Consider the following 23,172-nt stretch of genomic DNA (forward strand, 5'->3'; position numbering starts at 1 on the left):
TAGGAGTGCGATGATGCTGTTCTTGCCATTGCAACAAAGCTGGAAGCATCTATCCCTGCAAAATCTAGTATTAAATGTGGAGGTTGGCTGCCCTGCATGTGGCAGGGAGGTTGGAGCTTCATGATCCTTGAGGTCCCTTCCAACCCGAGCCATTCCATGATTCTGTGAAAATCCTGAACCCAGGGAGGACCAGTTCCAGGCACCAGGATGCACAGGAGGCCATGCAACTGGAAAGCAGATTTGCAGAAAAGGACGTGGGTGTCCTGGTGGACTCTTAAGTTGAGCACAAGCCAGCAGCGCGCACTTACTACAAAGGTTAACAGTATTCTCAGCTGTATTAAGCAAAGGAACAGGAAGGTGGAATTGCTGATTTGTGTCCGTGAGATGGTTCCCAGAGCAGCAGAACAGAACCCAAAAGCCAGGCCAGAGCTCTTATCTCCCAGTCAAAGCAAAGCGAGGCGATAAGCTCCACACCAAACACCGCCAACTGCCTCCACAAAGCTCCGAGCCCGCCTCCACCGCAGCTGTCAATCACGGCCGGGCACGCGCGCGGCAGCTTCTCTTTGTCTCCCTCCCTTCTCCTGTCTCCGCCCGCGTCACGCGGCACCGGCTCCGCAGTCACGTGCCGGGGGCGGCGGCGGCATGGCGGCGCCCTATCGCGCTTCGCGGAGCCGTCGCAGAGCAGTGACGCGGTGGCGGGGCGCGGGGAGGATGGGGCTCTGAGGGCGGCCACCGCGCCGGACACCCCGCGCCGCGCCGAGCGGGAGAAGCGGGTGCCGCGCCGGGGCTGCGGGCCGTCACGGGCCCCGCCGCCGTCTTGAGAGTCGGAGGAGGCGGTAAGGAGCGCGGGGAGAGCGCGGGCAGCGGGGCGGGTGGCCCCGGGCTCCGGTCCCCTCCGGGAGGGCCCGGCCTGGCTCGGGGCTCCCGCGTTCCCCTCACGGTCTCCGGGCCTGACCGGGCCGCCCCCGCAGCCTTTCCCGCAGCCTTTCCCGGGCGGGGCGTCGCCGGGATCCGGCGGGCTGCGCCTGTACGCGTTTTCCAGCGGGGCCCTGGCCGGTGGGGGCCCACCCGTGCTCGGCGCCCCTTTGTGCCCGCCGTCCTTGGCAAGCGGCTGCGGTCCCCTCGGCCCGCTCCCCTCTCTGAGGCGTCTGCCTGAGGTCGCGCTGCCGGTTCGGGTACTTGAGCCCGGCTGAAAAACTGGGGTACTGGTGCTGCTTCGCTGGTGGTCCGGGCTTTGGCCCTGCAGCCTGGCACCCTTCAGTGGGCGTGCAGCGGGAGCCTGCGGCCTCGGCAGCTGCTGTGTGCTCTGCGGCGGTGGAAGCGGCCGCTCACGGTCATGAGGGGTAGTAGGGCAGGAAAATCATTGTCTGACAGTGACTGAATTACTGAAAAAAATAAGACAATCTTGAATGGAGCATATTTAGTGGTAAGAATGAGACTCAACGCTGCATGGAAAGGCTGAAGATGCCTCCCCCACTCCCTTTTGTCGTTTTTTTTTTTTCTTTTTTCTCCTTTGCTTTTTGGTAGTTTCATCTTACTTGCCCTTTATGTTTGTCTTTTCATTCATGTTATTTGTAATGGTTGGTTTTCTGACTTGTTTTTTATGACTTATTCAGGGTTTACTCTAAGTCTCTCCAATAAGTATGTTCCAAAAACACGTCAAGGATCTATAGCATAGCATTTCAGACATGAACACAAGTTTTGCCTTTCTGAATTAGGCTTCGGGTTGATGACTACTGATTGTTTGTTTTTCTGAAAGGAAGGCACGGAGAAATCAAAAACGGTTTTTTTGAATGCCTTGTTTGGGTCTTAAGTACACTACCAAAGGCAAAGCATTTAATAGAAAATTTGGAGAGAAACTTCATAATGTTTCCAACTTCTGGTATGTGTTTGCTGCCAGTGGCACCTTTTAGACACCATTATGTGCTTTAATATGAACTTTCTTTTTTCCTCCAAAGGTAGTGAAAAAGAATATCAAGATGAGTAAAAAGCCTCCAAATCGTCCTGGAATCACATTTGAGATTGGTGCTCGTTTGGAGGCACTGGACTATTTACAAAAATGGTATGGAAGAGCCTGTGTAGTGTTTGCCAGCAAAAAAATTATTTTGTGTGTATTATATGCTTTGATGCTCAACTGGAAGTCTACTAATTGTCTGTTTTATGTAAGAACTTCATAACTGTATGGTTGCTTTTTTAAAAAAACTTTTAAGATGTAGGTAAATACTCTCTCTTCAGAAATCAAACAGCACTTTTCTATGGGATCTGTGATTTTAGTTGCTTGTGAAACCATAGTAATTAAAGAACATTTCTAGAGTGTATCAGTGTGACACATAAGATAACCAGATGTGTTAATGTGGTAGACTTCTGTGACTGAAGACTAATTTTGTTTTGTTTGAAAGTATGCGAGTAGATTTTTCTATTTCACTATTGTACCTCATAGGATTGCAAAACTAGTTTAAGAAAGGAAAGCATCCTTAATCAGAGTTCACGGAGCAGGTAAGGTATGGTTGCGGCAAACAGCTGGAGGAGCAAAGTGCTTAGAACTGTGACTACCACCAGGTGTTTTGTGATAACCCTTAGTATAAAATGGGAACCTGGGGCACAAGGATGCTGCTACACTGCATATATATTGTGAAAAGAGTTCCTTGAAAGATAAATTCTTAGTCAAAATTTAATTAATGCAAGCAGAGTAGTTTCGTGGCATATGCTGACCATGCTGTTTCAGTTTGGAGGAGGTCTTGTTAGTAGTTGGTGCATCTGTCCAAAAGCTTTTTCTTAGCTGCCGAGCATGACTGGTTGACTGGTTAGTACTAGGGAAGTGTAAAGGCCTGTACCTACTGTTCTGATGGGTTTTTGGAGAATGGAGCATCCTAATGTTCATGTAAATATCTGATCCTGCTAACTCCAAATTATGAGATGAGAAGATTATATTATTTCCGTGATTACTCCGTGTATGTGTGAAAAAGCTTAACTTTTTTTTTCCTTTAAGGCTTTAAATACAGCCAAACAATTTTTTCTTACTAAACAGTCTCTGAAGGAAAAATAGGCTTTGAAAAACAGTTCTTATTCTTATTTGTTGCTGTAGAAAGATTTCCAAATTACTCATTTTTTAACTGAATGCCCAGCAGTAACTGTAGCTGAATGCTTGGTATTTTCAGGCAGAATAGGGTTTATTCTAAATTTTCTAGAAACTGATTCGCCATCTGGACTATCGGATAGAATAGGTCAAGTTTTACGTGTGTGAACAGTGATGCCATATAGAGGAGTAGAAAGTTAATATTCAAGTTTTGTATTTGTAGGATACTGGAAACAGGACTCCTTTTTCAAAGAAAATAATATTTGTGCACATAACCAAAAAGCTTTTTAGATAAGACCTACTGTTGTGTTGTTCTTAGGGTAACAGGCTCTTAGCTGTGTAACTGTTGCATAAGGTGGTGGTGGATGCTTTTTAAGTCCTTGCTATATATGTACACTATAGGCATTCCCCTCATCTGCGTGCAGAAATAGAACATATCTCAAAAAAAAAAAAAAGTTTCTTGGAATATTTAAAATCTTCGGTTTTTTAATAAAGCAAAAAATGAAGAACAGTAGTATTACTACAAGAACCAAAGTGAAGAAAAGCATTTGCTCAAAAATAACATGTAAAAAGGCGTTTGTTCTTTTTTTTTTTTTTTTTAAGAAAGTTTCCTGTTATGTAGAGATCCAGTGCTCATGAAATAATACATTTTAAATGATAATCTTTTCTTGATTAAAGGGGAGCATAGTTATTAAAGTTCTGCATGAATTTTGCTTTTGGAGATGTTTCTACAGCATGTAAATATTCAGCAGTTGCTGAAATTTACCTAATGAAAATTGATACATTGTTTGAATTTCTTAAGTTTTGGAGATATTGTGTATCTTTACTGTTAATTGCTTTAAAAAAAGAAGTTTTTGCAGACAGTGTTTTGGGTCATGATGTTATTTGGTGTATGTGAGTACTGAGCAGGAGAAAGCATGGACAAACTCATCAGTAAAGGCAGGCTGTCAGTGAGACTGTTTGTTTTTCATGTTGTTTTGGTTTATTTTGGAGGTGATCCCAGTTGCTTCATTATGAACTAAAAAACACTGAGTTGCAGGGGAGATGACCTGAGACAATGAATTTCTTTCACTTGTTAAATTTTAACTCGCAGAGGTAAATTCATTATGAAATGCAGCTCTAAACAAATCACGTGATCGTCTGTCAGCAAGTAGTAAAGGAGGTGGGATTGACTGATAATAGAAAATTACTAGGTACTCAAGGACCTGGAGCATAAGACCCACGAGGGTAAGGTGAGTAAACTAGGTTTGTTCAGCTTGTAGGATAGAAGACTTCAGGAAACCAACTAGCAGGTGTTCAATACCTATGCCAATGATGAAGACTTAGGCTCTAGTGTGTAGTGGGAGGATAGAGATGACAGTAGAATCTGAAACAAGGGTTTCAAGCTGGGCAGGTACAAGGAGAATGGTTTTCCTCATGAGGACAGGCAGGCTGCCCAAAGAGGTTTATGGAGTCTCCAAGGCTGGAGCTTTTAAGACTGGACTGGATAAAGCTTTAGGCAGCCTACTGTGATTCCACCAGTGACCCTGCCTTGGGTGTGTGGAAGCTTTCAGAGGTTTCTTATAATTTCATAAACACTGGTACCTGATATCTTACAATCTCATAAAAACTGATACAGGTGGGCAGCTACGTGTACCTCTCACTGACAAAATGAATGAAACAGTGGTAGAACTGTGTATTGTAACTATGTGCCCATTTGTAAGAATGGTTCTTAGGCTGATAGCTCCCATGAAGTAGGACACAGTCTGTGTAAAGTTAATACATTTAATAGTAGATATTTTTTCTTCTGTTTTCTTGTGACTTCAGCTCACTATTGAATGTCCCATAAGTTGCAGGTGTTGCCTTCAAGATAGTTATTTTTCTGAGACCGTAATGTTTGTTAATTGTGTGTGAAAACTCTAAGCTGTGAATTACATACCATTGGAAATATAGGCATATGGCTCTTAAAGTTCTGGAATGTAAAAAGTCGCTAAAATAAGTTAATTGTCAGAATAATAGCGCTTTGAGTTGGCATGTTTCGTTTTACTTTTTTTTTTTTCTAGTACCATAAAATCATAAATTGAGTTGGAAAAGACCATTAAAGGTCATGTGGTCCAACTCCTCTCAGTGAACAAGGATGTCTACAGCTGGACTGTGTTGCTTCAAGCCCAGTCCAGGTGGACCTTGAGTGTCTCCAAGGATGGGGCATCCACCGCCTCTCAGGACAACCAGTTCCTTACCACCCTTTGTGTTAACAAGTTTTTCCTTATGTCCAATCAAAATCTCACCTTTTTTAGTTTGAAACCATTTTTCAGAGACAGTTGATTCTTCACGTGTTCTGGTCCAAGAATGAGATGCGGCTGAAGTTGATGCAGTAATAACCTAGAAAATCAAAGAGAATTTTTCTGTCCCCAGTTCTGAAAAGTTTAGATATTGGGAAGCTGTATCAAGGGAAGCAACTGAGGAAGTAAGATTGGAGAAATTATCAGGGGGAGGGAACAAATTGGGTTTGATGTTTTTTATTTTAATGCCCTTTGCCTTATAGTTGCCAGAAAATTTAATATATTCAATTGGAACTTAGTGTTAAAGATTCCTTTTTCATCATCATCAGTATTTTAAGAGAGAAAATGTACGATAACTGTGTTTTTCCTTCTTAGATGTTGAATGCATTTCTGGCTATTCAGGTGTGCATTAGGACTGGAAATAAATTGCTCAGACTCTGCACTTTTATTATTCCTCAGCAGGGACACTTTGTTTGAGGAACAGGTTATCTCTTAACAAAAGTGGAAGACAGCTGTCTTTTTGTGGTGACCTTTCTTTTAATGCATTTTTTATTACCTTTAGGCCATCCCTATTTTCCTCTGTTCTTCTATTATGTTAGCTGTTTGGACGTGAGAAGTTGTTTCTAGTTCAGTTGTGTTACCCAGATCATAAACTCCGGAGAAAATATGATATTCAAATTCAGAAATTCTTTGCACTTGTGAATTTGTTTCAGTACTCTTGTTATATGTAGGAGGAACTGATTTCTGCTTCCTTCCAATTTTCTCTGTATTTCTTATAGTAGAAAGGGATCTAATGACTTTTGATTGAGAAAGTGTTTGTGACTTGCTGCCCTGCTTCAATTTTGTGCAATACATCACTTTGTTAAAACAGAGAGATTAAGTAGTTATTGCTGAAGTTAAAGAAATTTGCCATTCTTTTGTTAAAATTTTATGGTTCCTGAAATACAAATTTATCAGAATCTGTTGCATCTGCGACAGCCAAATCTAGATGCCTAGGACTCAGTATGGTTGTCCTGATTAGTCCTGCAGAATGCATACTACTGTGTTTGCTGTGAGGAAAACCCATGGATTAAGTGACATACATATTTCAATGCATGCGTGCTTACAAAATAATGATTGTCAAAAAAAAGTCTCTGTGAATCAAATTTAATGTCAGTGAAATCATTGAAGCTCATCCACAAATTAAAAAGTGACTTAGATTAAGTAAATGTGTTCTGTTGACCTCTGGGTTTGAGTAGTTACTCAGATTTGTCTGCACTGTGTGAAAAGGCTTAATGAAATATTTCATTTACTAAAAGTAATGGATGTCCTTTTAAAACTAGTCTATGTTCTACCTATCCTCATGTGACAAAAACTGTTACAGGCTTTTGTTCAAATAAACACAGGTTTTAAACTGTTAGAACATAAACTTCTAATGCCCATTTCAGGCAGCTTTAGTCTGACAGTTTCAGACTTGCATCCTATGATAAAGCTGGCATCACTAATGAGTATAGATCACTCTTAAACTAATAGTAGGATAACATGTAGCGTAGTATCTTGATTTTGTTTTTTCAGACTTGGAGATTTCTCAATACAAAGTGTTAGTGTAACTTGTTAGTATAAGTTTTTCAGTAGTCATATAAGTGCTGTTATATGCAAAACAAACCCAAAGCACCAAAACTCTTGAATATCAGTTTACTTTTATTGTTCAAGGTATCCATCTCGTATTGAGAAGATAGATTATGAAGAGGGGAAGATGCTGGTCCATTTTGAACGTTGGAGTCATCGCTATGACGAGTGGATATACTGGGACAGCAACAGGTTGCGACCCTTGGAGCGACCAGCATTAAGGAAAGAAGGACTGAAAGACGATGAAGAATTTGTCGTAAGTGGAACATCCATTTTGGTTATCGCTTCTTTTGGAAAACTGTATTACTTGGTTTCCTGCATTAAATCTCTCTAGTACGTAATGTTTAAGTCTTTGTAGGAAAAAGTTTAAGTGCTTAAAATATTAATAACTATTTTTTTTAATAGGATTTTAAGCCTGGAGAAGAAGTCCTAGCTCGTTGGACAGATTGTCGGTATTACCCTGCAAAGATTGAAGCAATTAATAAAGAGGGTATGTATTCATGTATGGTTCATCGGTAAGGACTTTTTGCTTATACTAAGCTATTGCTGTAGTCAACTGAAAACAACAAAAAAAAACCCCAACATCCACAAAACAAAAGCCCATACAAACAAACACATACACATAAAGTTTTCCTTATTGCCTCGATGTGCTGTTGAAAATGTTTCTGTTCTGTCAAATTTAGTAAGAGTCTTTTATCTGTCTGAAATTAGAGTATTGAAATTTATCCTCAAAGAGAAAACACTGAATATTTGCTCAGCAATGGAAGGATATTGCTTGTACAGTTATAAATATAGTGCACTTATTGTTGACTGGGCTGCCATCTCTGGATTTAAGTTCTCCTAGTTGTTTCAGGAACTGATCTTTTAAAAATACAAATAATTGAAGAAAAAATAATGAAAGCACAAAAGTAAAAGAGCAATGTAATTTAGGTGCAGTACTTCTTAATGGGGCAGTATTTTTACTGAGCTCAAGTAGAATTAAAAAAAAAAAAAAGAAACACAACACCTTCCTGTAATTTAAAGCAAATGAGGATTTGATTGTGAACTGCTTCCTTATTGTGTTAGTCTAAATACCCATATTACTTTCAGTGAGTTATGAAAGAATCATGACAGTGTAAATGTGGTTGAAACTATCAAAGTGGACAAAGATTGACAAACACAAAAGCAAGGTCTTATTAGGATTCTTTTACTTTTCTTAAAAGTTCTTGATTCTGCTTGTAGATAACATCTTTTTACATCGTTCATATTGCCTACAAAATGTTTTGATAAAACTTATTATAATGAGTTTGTTTCTTAACTACCTCATAGTAATTACATAAATCTTATTCTAGGAACATTCACAGTACAATTCTATGATGGTGTCATTCGATGTCTTAAGAGGATGCATATCAAATCTATGCCTGAGGATGCAAAAGGGCAGGTAATAATATTAGATATCTTTTTTTTTTGTTTCCTATTTTTTTTTTTGTCTTGAATTAGTAGAAATGTTATCTAGGACAACTAGTTCTAGATTGCAGTCTTTATTCTAGGACTTGCACTACCTTGCTTCACCAGTTTTATGGATGATACTTCAGATTGTGTTGTCCTGCCTTTATTTGAAATGTCTAGCTGCTGTATATGCCATTGCTGGCTTATCTGTTCCAGAGTTTTGTCTAATAGAGTTCATAAAAGCAGAAACATCCAGAGACCTTTTCCTTTGTCTTGTGGCCTTTCAGGAAAAACCTATAGCTTGTTGGTAGTTCGTGCTGGTGATTTTCCATTTATTTTTACTCTCTTGTTTGCTGCAGTGGTAGATTTTTTGCCACAGTATGTTCTTATTAACATCATTGTTCAGGGGCTTTTCTCCCCTCTGTCAGAACTTACGGAGTTTAAGACAGGTAAATATTTATCTCTGAACAGTTCTCTGTCACTGATGAAATAGAGATGCTGAGTAGAAGTGGAAGAAGGCTGTGAAGTAGAGGATATGTTTTTAATCACTAGGCATATCTTTATTTGCAAAAGAAAAGCAACATTTAACACTGTTGCATGCTTTCAGTGGAAATGCTATTGTGTTTGTCTTGCATGCTAACTGTAGTTAGTGAAGAAATCACTGAAATTATTTGAGACTAAGATGCAAAAGAAGTTTAAAAAACTATTCCTATTTGTTCCCAATGTCTTTAGAATGTTTTAACTTGATGAACAAAATTCATTATTTCATAATTTCTGTTGTCTGTCTGTTTTTTGTTCATGTGATAAAGCAGATGGACTGGCCTGAGAACATTTGTGTTTCTGGCCTCTGTGTTGCAGTTGGTTGTATATTTCGATTTCTCATCTGCAGAAAGAACATCAAATCATTGTGAAGGCAACACCCACAGTATTTAAACTACCTTTCCATAAGGATTAAACTAAAATCATAGTCACACTATTAGAGTTTTCTTGCTGTGGTGTTACAGTAACTCTGACCCCCCTGAATAATAATCAAAACAATATTTTCAGTGTAACGTTAAGATAGGAAGCTGGAATATTTTGTTTTCCTTCATAAAAACGCAAACTTGGATAATGTGGTTGTAAGTCAACTAAAATAGTCCTTCTGAGACAATCGAGTCCCTTACTCTGTCCTACACTCAGAATTAACTACTTTGAGCCAAGAGATGTTGTATCAGTTTCATCTCAGTGGCTGAATACAGGTAGGTTCAATTAAGACTTAAGAAAAATAAATGGGCTAAATTTACACTTGAGATGAATTTAAAATTTTTAAGGCTGTCTTGCAGAAAGAACAGCACAAGCAAGCTTTCTACAATGCTGATTGATCCTAGTCTCAGTGTGTTGTTCTTCGTACCACTATAGGTTGGTACAAAGCTGTAGCTTTCAAAGGCAAAATTAATGTTTTTGTGTTCGCTGCATCTTTATGCTGTGGCAAAAATGTTCCTTTTAAAGTACTTTCATAGTTTTTAAGAAGGTAAATGCAATCTAAGATTTTCTTTCAGGGTTATTTGAAATGGAGTTCTAACGAGGCCTAGAACTCACATGAATGTTTCTGATTTTTCCATTGCATACTCTGAGATGCCGTTTACTGGAAATAATCTAAGTTTAAAAAAATAAAGATATTTTAAAAGATCACATAAAATAATGTGATTTGCAGATTCAGCACTTATGCTATGGCTTTTTTTTTCCAAATAAAAATTTTGCTTCAACAGATGAGCGTATGTTTAAAATACTACTTTGAGGTCTAGCATATGAGCAAATTGGACACATACAAGATTATTTTTTTTTTTTTAATGGATGTATTGACCATGCAGAATATAAATTGGACAGAGAAAAAGTTAGGGACTAGTTAATTCCTTGCATGGGAATAAAAACCCTTTTTTTGGTAACTATTGCTCTTAAATATTTTGATTTATTATCCAACTAAAAGAAGTGTGTGACAAAATGTATCTGAGCAGAACAGGAGCAGTGATTATCCCCTCCAGAGGCAAATGCTTACTTGAGGCTGTTGGCAATAACAGCAATATACTACTTTCAAAAGCAAGTAAAACAGCTTTATTTGAGTTTAGTATGTCTGTGAGAGATTTCAAACGCTAATGCTCGACTACCATTTCTGAGAAACAGTAGCAATGTGTTTGTACAAGACTTAGCTGTGAGGGTGGAAATACGATTTTAAGAAGAGTTGTGTAGCTCAATGCAATGGGATGATGAATGAGGTTCCTCTGCAGAGAAACTCAGATTTATTGAAATCAACCAGAAATGCGGGTAAAGTAGTAAAGAAAGAAAATAAAGATGGGGATATTTAGACTACCCTTTTGAGAGCACATATGAAGTATTCAGATAACTTACTTTTTCTGTTTCATGTTTTTTTTGTTTTATCTTCGATGTAATTAGGCGCGCGAGAGGGAGCAGATAGCGCCGGAGCTGAGATTAGTGACGGAAGTCGAACCAAAAGAAGTGAGTTTTGAGGAGGGTTTTGAAGGAGAGGGAGGGGACTTGGCACGCAGGAAGAGGAAGCTGAGGAAAAAGCGTGGATTTACACTTGGCACACAGGAAAAAAGAAGATGGCAGGAGACAATGTGAGCAGAGATGTAGGTGGGACAGACTGTTTAGTATTTGAAAGGTGAGGGTAAGGAGTCCAGTCTTGCCTTGGAATCAGCCAGCCAATAGGTTGATGGTGTTTTATGTATATGTATGTATGAATGTGTGGGAATTTAGAATTGTGATGTGTCAGGAGAGAAAAAACAGCTGAATCTGTAGGGCTGTAGAGAAGCATAGAGATTCTGGTTGTAGGTAGGTGAAGGAAGAATGTTGTGTGTGAATTGTTACTGGCACAAGGGTCGGGTTTTAGGAATAATCCTTTTCTTATATTCCTGCTTCTGTGGGCTTAAAGATTATGCAAGGGAACACTTTGAAATGTACTTTAACTAATTGGTGTGCAAGGCTGTTGGGTAATTTCTACTAACATATTGATTGTACAATTTCCTGTGCTTTGATTTAGTGAATCTAATTGGTGGAACATGAGTTTTTTCTCAGTAGTTATTAAACACTGTTTTGTCTTTTAAATACAGTGTCCCATTACTTCTCTCCTGCCAATTTCTCTCTGCTTATTTGAAAGATTAATCTCAAAATGGAAGGCAATGTAGCTTCTTAAAACAGTAAATGAATGAGCAATACTACTGTGAGTGGTACCCTATGGGGAAATGGAAAATTGACTGCATTTGAAATTGGTGCAGTTAGCCATTAAACTGACAAAGTCAGAACACTAGGGATAAGGAAACTTATCTTAAAAGGAGTGTTTTCTTTCTTCATTTTTAGTGTGTTTATATCTGGATTCTTGATTTGTGTATACTGAATGCACCAGTAAAAAATCCTGCTGTTAAGATTTACTGGCTAGTTTATCGGATATCTGTGATATGTAATGTTCTACTTCTGTGATTGGTAGAGTAGATACTTTACAGCAGCCCAGAGGCAGATTTCAGAATTCATCCTGCTATAGACTCCCATCATGATTAATCTCTCTGCTTTGGCTTCTGAAATTTTAACCTTTGTTTGCTTTGTAGTTATGTGGTCTGCCACTCTTTGTAAGCTCTATGCTTTAAAGAAAGTAACCAAAAAATGAAATAAACAAAAATCCTTTGTGTTGCACTAGAACAGCTACTATTAAAACATGTTATTTAGTACAGTGTCATCCTCGAAGCTTGGAATCTTCTTTGGGAAGTTTCTGATTTCAGGGTGCTTCGGCTTGACTGGAAATGAAAAGGCTGTTTAGAAGCTGTTTTAGTGCAGGCTGTGCTTTCTTTGCTTCCCACTTGCTTCATAAGATCAAAGCTCCAGCCATTTTACTGATCCTCTTCATCCCTTGGCCAGAATATAGGACTTTTCTCAGGTCTTGTAACTCCTCACCAGGACACATAGCTCGTTTATTTTTGAATTTTTTTTTTGTTCTGTTGGATTGACAAGGCTCTGAGTGGACTTGAGCTAATGTGTGCTCTTTTTGATTGGCCAAAAAAAAAAAAAGAGGTATGTGTGTTTTTCTGGCTGCCATGTCACAACATGGCTGTGGTAGCTGCTTCTTGTGCAAGCATTGCCAAAGCACTTCCAAACTTTTCTGCTGTGAGATAGACTGAGTGCTTGTATTGATGGTTGGGATGTAAAACACTATTTTAGTGGAATCAAACTGCTGATGTTTAAGTGGATAGCTTGATGCAGTGTATGTAACTGCAAAGCAGTGATTTAAACATACTTAGCTATGGAGAAGGAAGAACATAGCACGAAGTTAATACTTTTTGTGTTGTGCTGTCATACATCAAAGTAGAAAAGAATCTCAGTAAAAAAAGATTGTGGGATTTAATTTGTGATGAGTGGGAGAAAAGTTGTGTTTGAATGAGTTACGATTTATAAAATTAAAGGTATTTTAAGTACCTCATGTTAACAAGGAAACACTCTAGGCTAAAATACAGTTTGTTTACAGTTAAAAAAAGTTTTGCTATTTGTAAAACACTTGGGGAAAAAAAATAATCTTTTTTTTAATATTAGCTAGTGTAAATCTGAAAATGCTTTTGTAGCCACACAGTGAATTATTAATGTTCAAAATGCATTAAGGTATGTGATTCTTAATGGTGGAGGGGTAACACTGCTACTGAGTTTTGTATCCCCTGCTATTTATCTTCAAAAAATTCTTTACCTTGATAATGGAATATTTGGAAAAAAAAAAATACTTTAAGAAGGATAAACACAAATTTTGTAGATTTGGTTCCCAGACACTCAGGAGACATAAGGCAGGAGTGTAATCACTTTGAACTAATGGAAAGTGCTTTGCTCTGCCTTACAGTTCTTTCCATGGACTGCAGGGTGACTATACTTCATCTGCATGCTGAAAAGTATATGAATTTGAACTGTAGATTCTGCTCACTCACTTGGATATTTTTGCATGGTCAAATATGACATTATCTAAAACAGTATGTTTCATTACCTTTAAACGTGGGTTCTAATGCTCAGCTATAGTATAGAGCACTTCACTGAAATTATTGAGTGAAACTTATGAACTTATGAAGGAAACTTATGTAGGCAGTGCTCTGTATTACTCTAGAAACTCAGGTACAATTAGAAAAGATTTTTTTGCTTTACCAGTTTAACATGGGAGGAACTCTGTCCAGTCGTGCAGCTGGCTGGACTGTGCTTTGACTTGATTATGGTTTTGAGTAACGGGTACATTTGGGCAACTGCAGAATTGGTGTATTTCATACCCAGAGGGATAAGAGAAAGGCAGTGTTCTACATTGCTGAAGCTCTGATACACAAAATAGGTAGCAGAGAATGCCTACAGCCAGTATTCTATATGAAATGTTTTTCTGAAGATGTTTTGCTTTTTATATTCGTGGTGTACTGAAAATACTTCAGATTTATTTAGGCAAGTTGGGAAACTCTTAACCACTCTTGGAATATTAGCCGTAAAAATACATTCATATATTGATGAATCCTTCAAAATGAAGCTTCATTGGGTTTATAAGTACTTTCTATCTAAGTAGCACATGGTTTTTAATACTTACTTACCATATTTTCCTTTTTGGAGGATTGGATAGCTTTGGTCAAAGCTGCTGCTGCAGCAGCAGCCAAGAACAAAGCAGGAACTAAACCTAGAACCAGCGCAAACAGCAATAAAGATAAGGAGGAGAGAAAATGGCTGAAAGTTCCTTCAAAAAAGGAAGAAACATCAACCTCTACAATCATGCAGGAAGTCCAAAAAAAGGAAGAGGAGCCTACATCTAGTGACACATTTGGTAAAAACAGATTATTTGAAAGTTGATTTATTTTTGTATGGTTGAGTTAGAATTCACATAGTTAATTTTGCAATTAATTACTAGCGTTTCCAGAGAAATAACCTGCTTTGGCAGGGGGGTTGGTCTCGATGATTTCTAGAGGTCCCTTCCAACCCCTACAATTCTGTGATTCTGTGAAATAGATTTCATTTGCTAACATCTATCAGTTGGGAAACATCTTCTATCAGTCAATACTTAGTTGTATAAGAACTTAGTACTTATGCAGAAGTTCTAGGCACCTATAACAAGAACACAGTGTGAGTTCTTAAATGGCTTTGCTGTATACTCTGGTTCTTGGTCCTGAATCTTCTGTTACTTGTGAGATAATCCACAGTATTGTATTAAGGAGAAAAATATTTCCAATGTGAAAGCTATATTCTTATTTTGGAGTAGTTGAAACAATTTCTGGGTTGATACGAATATGTTCTAGTATTTTTTGACAACTGCATTTCTCATATCTATCCTGGAAGAGGGTAGATTCAGAATAGATATCAGGAGGAAATTCTTTATTGTGAGAGTGGTGAGACATTGGAACAGGTTGCCCAGTGAGGTTGTGGATTGTCCCCTACCTAGAAGTGTTCAAGGCCAAACTGGATGGGGCTTTGAGCAACCTGATCTAGAGGGAGGTGTTCTTGTCTATAGCAGGGGGTTGGAACTAGATGATTTTCAAGGTCCCTTTCAGCCCAGACCATTTTACGATAAAAATGAGTAAAAATTACAAATTTTGAGTCATCTAATAAGTTAATATATAATACTAAATCTTTAGATTGTCTCAATTTCATTTTTAATATCTGTAAAGATTTTTTTTAACTCTGATATGCATATATCAGTTTTGAAATATTACAATATTTTGTTATGTGTTTATGAAATGTGAGTTTGAGATTTTTCTTTCTGTTTAAAGTAGGATTTCCTATCGTGGATGTTCCAAAGATGGCCTTTGTGCAGGCAGAGAGCACATTGTCACACAAGAGGAAAAGTAATCTAGGCAACTCATTTCAGGCAAAGAGAGCTCGTCTTAACAAGATCACTGGTAAAATTTCTTTGTTGTTGCTGTTGGTTGTTCTATTGTTCTTATGCTTATGTACATTGTTCTAAAGAAAATGCACAAAACTACTTTCATCTGGCAGGTGTTCACTGCAGTCTCTTACTTGTTTGGAGTTTTAAAGGAATGTATATTAAAAAATATATATGTCTACCTTGATCACGGATTGGAGTCAAATTATTATTATTAATAGTAGTTCTTATTAAAAGCTGAAAATTATATTTTGTTCTGAAATTCAAAATAACTTAAACTTGGAAGAAAGTACTACGATTTATGTACCTCTTTCTCTAAACCTTCTGATGAGCAAAATGTGTTTTCAGCATTTGACCTGTTACTACTTAGGATAAAGTAATATCTTTGTGGGAAAGTAGAACATTCACAAACGAAGTGAAAAAAATTGTGAAGCTCTCTTTAATAGAGAATTCTTTGGACAGATAGCAAAATAAAAATGCAGTCTACTCCTTGTTCTAGCTAACAGTGTGAAATCTGGTAACTGTACTAGGCTACAGTAGTATTTTTTTTCTAATAGTTATGGCAAATTATTTATATGAAAAGAGTCCTACTTGGAGAAATAAGGCAAAAATATCCTGATTTATTAAACTGAGTTGTTTTTCAGATTTCTTTTGGTTCATGCACTTCTCACAGGTCAGTTGCTGAGAACAGTCAGTTTTCTGATGAGTATGGTTCTGTTTCAGTATAAAGCAGTGAATAAGTGGCTCAGTATTATGTGTCATGTGAAGAATGTGATCTTTCTTGGAAGGCCTCCTATTTACTGCTGAATTTAGTTAATGGATGCTTGATTGATCAGCCTCATTTCTACTCTCCTGACTATACTGTGTGTACACTGAGTGAAGTCCCAGTGTAATTTCTGCCCTGAGTAGTAAAAGCTAGGCTATCAGGGCTTTGTAGATATGTATTAATATGAATTGCTTCTTGATAGCCTTTGGAATGTTATTGGCAGGAGATAGCAGAGCACGCTGAAAAACCAGTATCTCTAGAAATGATATTTTTCAGTGTCAGTGGATTTTTTTTTTTTTTGAGGGAACATTATGAGAAAAATGGGAGTGGAATGGATTCATACAGACTGAACTAAATAATTAAAACATATGATGTTGCTAACAGTGACTTTATTACCGTTCTAAAAACCAGTTTCTGTTTGTCTTCATGACATCATGCGCTTTTAGTTGAGGATGTTACTGTTCAGTGAATGTGAATTAATTATTTAATTACAGGATGAAATTCATCATGCTTTGTAGTTACTCTTTGTAACTGTTCTTTAATTAGCACTTCTGCAGCTCACACAATTGTTTTTTATATTGCTGCATACAACAGAGTATTTTGAAAATGTAACTGGTGATCAAATGTTCTTTTCCCTACATGCTTATTTGTTTTACCTGTATATTGTCATTTGTCTGCCTTTAGTTTCTGATTTGAAGGAAGGTTGAGGGTTATACTTTTGTGTATCCATAAAAATGGCTACAAAAGAATCATAAAACAGTGTAGCTGTTAGGAAAACTTTGATTTATGCAGGGGCTTATGAATGCATTGGCGAAATAGAGCGAGTGATTTGGTTGTAGACAGCTGTTTGAAGGGAGCTCTTCTGAACTGAAATTCTGTAATCAGTGTTTGTTGCAGAAAGTTCTCTTGTCTGCCAGTAGGACTGCATCTGGTATTCTTTGTTCACCATCTAACAAAACAAAGGTTCCTTCTACACTTTCTCTTCTACTGCTGGGGGAAGTTTCCCAGAAATGAAGAATATCTTTTGCTGAGCATGTATTAGTGTTCTTTTTCTGATGTTTGCTTCTGTTGGATTGCTTGCTTCCACGTATCCTGCTACTGAATTGATACATAAAAGAACATAGTAAATCTGTAAAGCAAAACTCTTCAATTTTGCTATGCCAACCTGTACTTCTTTTGTTGTCTGCATTGTCACTGATCAGAGGTGTTGAATCTGTAGTTTTCTTGCTCTGAAGTTGGTGGAGTTGTCTTCGTACAGGCATGGGATTGGTTAGAAAGATGCCTAATGGTGTTGGAAAGAATGAAGTAAGAAAGGATATTTACTCATAGCACAGGTCTGACAGTTAGTTCTGTGGCTTTACTTGCTGGGTACTGAGCATCTAGCTAGAAATAAAAAGTGAACTCAGATGTTAGGGTTTTCTGTTTTTTTGTTGTTGTTGTTGTTGTTGTTTTGTTCTTTACGAATAACTTTCATTGAAATTCAGATCATTGTTCATTGTTTTAAATTCTATTCCACTTACTTTTGAAGATTGTTTCATGCTTTGTATTCTAGGTTAATAGTTATCAATATAAAGAACATTTCTAATTCTGTAATTTGGTTTAATAAGGTTTATTGAAGTTCACGAAATTTAATTCTGTATTAGACTTCCTAAAAAATTCTCATTTACTGGTATTAGAAGCATATCTTAATCAAATATAAATGCCAAAAGTGCCTAGTATTCTTATGGAACACAGGAGAAAAAAAAAAAAAAAAAAAAAAAACCTCATATGACCAGAGAAACTACTGAGCATTTCATGCTTCAGTGCCCTGATGTTTCCTGAGAGCCCTGGCTTCACTAATATATCACTTCTTGGCCATTGTATATTGTCAATTATTTTTGAGCGTATCTATTTGTTGTTTTTCCATGGAACGCAATAGGAATTTTCTCTGGATCTTTCAGCTCAAGGATGTTCACAATATTGATGATGATCCTAGGGATTATAACAACGAATTCTATCTATTTGTGGGTTGGTTTTTGTTTATGGTTTTTTTTTTTTTTTTTTAGGTTTTATCATTTCTACTTTATCACAGAATCACTAGGGTTGGAAAAGACCCACAAGATCCAGTCCAAAGTCTTAAATCCAGTCTTATGTCATACCTAGGTTCTTCTCATATTTACATAATTGAAGTTACCTCGTGAAGAAAGACTGCAGCTACTGCTATATTCTAAATCAACAATCAGACATATTTCTAAGAATTTTTCTCACATATTTACATTCACTTTTACAGTTTTTGTTCTGTGAATGGCGTATCATAGTCTGACTTATTTGTTTCCATTATGGTCATTTGAGAACTCTGCAGCTGAGAATTCATTTTGAAACTGAATCTCTTGTTCTATTTTATCTAAAAAAGGTTCTTATGAATTTATTAGAGTTAAGACGATGTAATAAAATTTTTATGAAATTCTTAAGTGTTGATAAGGAGAGAGATATAGGAGAATCATAAATTATTTTTATTATTCAATTTTTATAGTTTTCATAATTTATGCTCTAAGTAACATAGGTTTAGTTTTGAAGTCTGAGCACTTGGGCTTTAAATGGATGGTGAGGCATTGTTTTACAATTGATTGCTTGCTTCTCAGCTTGTTAATGGAAGTGCCAGAGAAGTACCTCTTAGAAAGGTCAACACTGTGGGAGTGTCTCTTTGCTGCTTTCTTCTGATTGAAAGTGGTTAGCTTTGTGTTGAGCTGTTTCAGAGACAATTATGTTGTTGATACAAGCAGAATATAATTCTTGACTCATAATTTTGCTCTGTTTTCCACAAACTGTTACTGCAAGGTTCTAACTAAAATCTCTGCAATCTTTCTCCTAAGGTTTATTGGCATCCAAAGCTGTTGTTGCAGATGGTGCTGAAAAAAAGGAAGGCAACAAAGAAACAGCTCCAGTCCTGGAGCAGGTATGAAATGGTAGAGTTTGATTCTTTTGCAAGGTTCCCACTGAAGTGTGCCCTGGAGATATGGTACCTACAACATAAAATTTGCCCCTTCAGATATAATAGGGAACTGAAAACTTACCTTATGTTTACATGTCTGGCAGAGCCAGAAGTATGGATTTCAGTTGACTCAAAATGCAGCGTTACCTTGAATTCTAGTAATGAGATTTTTGTTGCAGAAAAATGAAAGAAATAAATGAAGTCTCCATGCAGGAAATGCTAGGAGACTAGCACCCCAAGGTCCAGTTTTCAGCTGGAACCATGACTGGCTTAGGAGAAGGCCCTTACACAAATTTAGTTTGTGTTTGAAGCAGGGTTTTTGACATCAAGTTGAACTTCTTATATGAGAAGTTTATTTTGTATTGTAAGAATTTGATGTTGTAGGCTTGTATGTGTTTTATGAACTGCTCAATGAGCCATACATTTTGCAAGGGTGTGTATTTTAATAAATACAAAAAAGAAACTTTTAAATAATATTAAGGGTCTGATTTTTTTAAGCCTGCATAGTTGCAGGACCTGAAAGCTGCCTTTTTTATCTTTGGCTTTTTCCATTCTGTTCAGGCATTGCTTGACTCTAAGTTGTGTGTTATCTTGCATATTAAAAGGGCTGAATGCCTAAACATGGTAAAACAAGCTAAGGATGAATGGTAGTATTGATTCAGGAGATTTTTGCTTCTCAATCGTTTAAATCAGAGCCTTAATGTAGTTTTAATACAACTTTTTTGTATTCATTTTCATTCTTTAGAAGGAATATTTGAGTAAAACAGCTTTGCTGCCCGCACTTCCTGAAAGAGCACTTCTGTCTTTAAGCTCTGGCACATCCTGAATAGTCCCTGCCCAAACCTTGACTTGACATTTTGGTTGTACTGGTTCCTTAGAGCTGACACATAATTGCAATGCTATGTTTTGTGTTTTTTGTTTTTGTTTTTTTTCCATTGATACTGCTTTGGATGCGAGTTTTGTCAATGGCACATGATTTTCTGTTTTTAATGCTGTCGCTGTAATGGCTATATAAGCTACTACAGTGTCAATGCATTGATTGATATTTTGCATAAAGGTTTACAGTATATTGACCTGACATTCCATTTCTCAAATTTTTGCATATTAAGGATGCTATGACTTTTTTTTTTTGCTACTGTGTGTGATATTTTCAATGTGCAAAAAACTGTGAAATGGCTTACAGCATGTGGTTTTCAGAAGAAGCATTACAATGTAAATCTTACCATGCAGAAATCCCACAGTATGAGTGGGACTTTGTGGTTTACATAGACTGTATGCAACAGTATAAACTACAATGCATATTTACAAAAAAAAAAAAAAATTTCTTCTTTGACGTGGTAACACGACTGTTTTTGTTTTATTGATTAGATAAAAGGGAAAAAAGATGTCTCTATCATTGTTTACATGCTGATGGTCTGAAAAAATTCTTTTTGGGGAAATACTGTTTAAGCTCTTTTAAATAGGCATCGAAAATCCCAAATTGTCACTATTCTTTCCCTTCTAACCAAAAACTGAAACTTGACAAGCTTTTAAATGATTGAAGGGAGGGAAATTGGAGCTTAAAGCTTTCTTTGCTAAGATCCTGTCCAAATTCAAATTCAAATGGCCAATTTATAAACCTCCCCAAAAGGTTTTTGGATGGCAAAGCTGACACTCCTTAATTAGAGCTGTTTTGTCTGCTACTGCTATAAAACTGAATGGATCAAATATCTTGTAGGTTTTTTTAATACTGTAACACAGAACATGGTAGAAGTATTCAGGCTGATAGCCAAAATCTTACTTTGTTGAAGTATATTTTATTTATATTTATATATATATTTTTAGTTTACAGTTGTCTTAAGCCCAAAACCTCAGAAAATTAGTTGCAGATACAGTAGTTTATTTAACTGTATTAGGGTGACATGTTTCCTTTTGACTAAGACATGCTTAGATGAATAACATTAATTCATTAAGGTTTTTAATGTTAATTTGTCCTGTTAAGAGGTTAAGCACCTTATCAAAATATTAATTTAATTTTTTTAATCTTGTTTAAATAACTTTGTAATTTGAAAATAATGGATGCTGTAGTAATGTCTTTCACATCTGTGAAGATGAACAATAAAATTGTTTATTTACAAGTTATGACTCTAATTAATTTCTGGTAATACCTCTCATAACCAGCATAGGTATACTTTTCAGCTCATGCAATTTTTTATTTAAATGAATAAACTGCACTTAATACATGTGTATTATGGTATTATTCAAGATAGATCTGTTATCTTCTGTGTGGGATGCTTTGCACTGGATCTTTATGTGGTCATTCCAGCAAGTTATTCATGTAGCATTCAGGGGTGCTCTTTTACATGCATAGAATGTGCACATATGTTTATTTCCACTGGAATTCTCCATGTTCCAGTGGAAAATAAAATTGTTACTTATTTAAAAAAAAAAACAACAACCTCCAAGTCCTTAAATATTCAGGTGTGACATTTCTTTTTTAGCTTGGATAAAGTGATGCAAAAGTTCTAGAAGTATCTTTCTACTTCTATAATTATGCTTTTACTAGATAATGCCATGCTGATTGTTGTAACTGGAACAAGATGGGACAGATATAAGAAACTATGTTCAGATGCTGTAATTTGTTAGTATTGGGCCAGTTGTAACACATGCACATTATTCAGTAAAGCAGAAAGAACATTCTTCCTGCTAAAAATCTAAGATGCTAAATCTGCTAACGCGTGTGAATGCCAAAAAATAATACCTTTGGGTGTGTGTGTTAAGGTTGAAAATTGATGTTATTAGAAAGCTGCATCATATACTGTTTTGTCTCCAAAAACTATTTTAACTCTATCTGCGCATTTCTTTCCTCCCACAGTAAGCAATCTATTTAACCCTCTGGTGCTAGCAGTTGTGATTTCTTCATGTGTTTGCACAAGCATATAACGTGGTGAAATCCAGACTCCCAGCACTTGAAGGGGTTGTGTGAGAGTGTGTTCAGTATTTGCAAACTTTTTATTGTTTTCAGACATTCTGCAAAGGAGCATTATTGACTTTTTCAGATTCTTTTCTAAAAATGAAATTTAAGTTAAACAAAGCTTTCTCAAGTAACTGTTAAAAATTTGCTGCTACCATCGTAGATGAGTGCCTGTATGTGCATGTAACAGGCATTCCCCAAGTTACACTTCGATACAACATTTGATGCTCCTGGTGTACTGAAAATGGAAAAGACAAGCTAAAATGATTTTGGATTTTTAATTGGGAATAGAGGGAAATAGTTTTGCTTTGAGGCTTTTTGCAGCTATCTCAAGTAGAAATAAGAGTGTTCTGAATACTGAAAATAATTGATAGTGCTCCTTTAAAAAAAATGAATTTAATGTGATGCATTTAAAATATTTTTTCATTTGTACTGAAGGTAATGTTGCTTAATGTATTTGAATACTAACATTGCTTTAAAAAGTTCAAAATAGAATACGCGAACTACAGTGAAGAAACTGAAATAAAAGTATCAATTTTTTATTATTTATTCAGGAGATTTCACCTAAGCCACAAATTCAGAAAAAAAATGAAGCTGATATTAGCAGTTCTGCCAACATTCAGAAACCTGCACTGTTATCCTCAACTTTGTCTTCAGGAAAGGCTCGCAGCAAGAAATGCAAACAAGAATCTGGAGATTCTTCTGGGTGTATAAAGCCCCCTAAATCACCACTTTGCCCAGAATTAATACAAGTCGAGGATTTGACGCTGGTCTCTCAGCTTCCTTCTTCTGTGATAAATAAAACTAGTGAGCACAGACATTTTAAAGAACATATCGTAATTACTTATGAGAGATATACAGAAAATAACTTTTTGGTTGTAAATGAATATTGCATTTAAAAATGAATCTGCTTTAAAAACAGTAACAACAAAAAATAAAGCCCAAGTGGGAGAATTAGGGGTAGCTTAGTACTTTTAAAAAGTTAAGTCACATAGTAAGACCTATGAACTACTCTACCATAAATAATACATTTGTTTGAGTCATGGCTTTTAATGGTTGACTTCCTCTTTAGCTTAAATCTCTACATTAGTGTCAGGAGTGATACAAAGTAAGTCAAACCTCTCTTCTGAAGGGGCCTGATTCATTAAAAATAAAAAAAACATACACTTGGGTTGTGGATCTTTCCTTCTCTGGGAAATTCTGTCTTCAGCAGAGTGATGGTACACCTGTTGGCTGTG

General features: G+C 36.8%; 1 protein-coding gene across 8 annotated transcripts in view; it reads left to right on the forward strand.

The window, feature by feature from the left end:
- Positions 1-607: 607 nt before the first annotated feature.
- PHF20L1 (PHD finger protein 20 like 1) overlaps positions 608-23,172 on the forward strand; it is a 45,586-nt gene continuing 23,021 nt past the window's right edge. For 2 of the 8 annotated variants that reach the window (XM_085221715.1, XM_085221716.1), the window contains exons 1-10: positions 610-836; positions 1,959-2,062; positions 7,030-7,201; positions 7,351-7,435; positions 8,277-8,365; positions 10,804-10,866; positions 13,984-14,191; positions 15,132-15,260; positions 18,863-18,945; positions 22,489-22,741. In XM_085221715.1, coding sequence (XP_085077841.1) covers positions 1,980-2,062; positions 7,030-7,201; positions 7,351-7,435; positions 8,277-8,365; positions 10,804-10,866; positions 13,984-14,191; positions 15,132-15,260; positions 18,863-18,945; positions 22,489-22,741 — 1,165 coding nt within the window. In that variant the 5' untranslated portion in view covers positions 610-836; positions 1,959-1,979. Of the gene's footprint in view, positions 837-1,958; positions 2,063-7,029; positions 7,202-7,350; positions 7,436-8,276; positions 8,366-10,803; positions 10,867-13,983; positions 14,192-15,131; positions 15,261-18,862; positions 18,946-22,488; positions 22,742-23,172 lie in introns of all 8 variants that reach the window. The other 6 variants (XM_085221712.1, XM_085221713.1, XM_085221718.1 and 3 more) reach the window with 6 other exon arrangements.

The sequence above is a fragment of the Meleagris gallopavo genome, chromosome 3 (genome assembly GCF_905368555.1).
Source record: "Meleagris gallopavo chromosome 3, MGAL_WU_HG_1.1, whole genome shotgun sequence".
Lineage (NCBI taxonomy): Eukaryota > Metazoa > Chordata > Aves > Galliformes > Phasianidae > Meleagris > Meleagris gallopavo.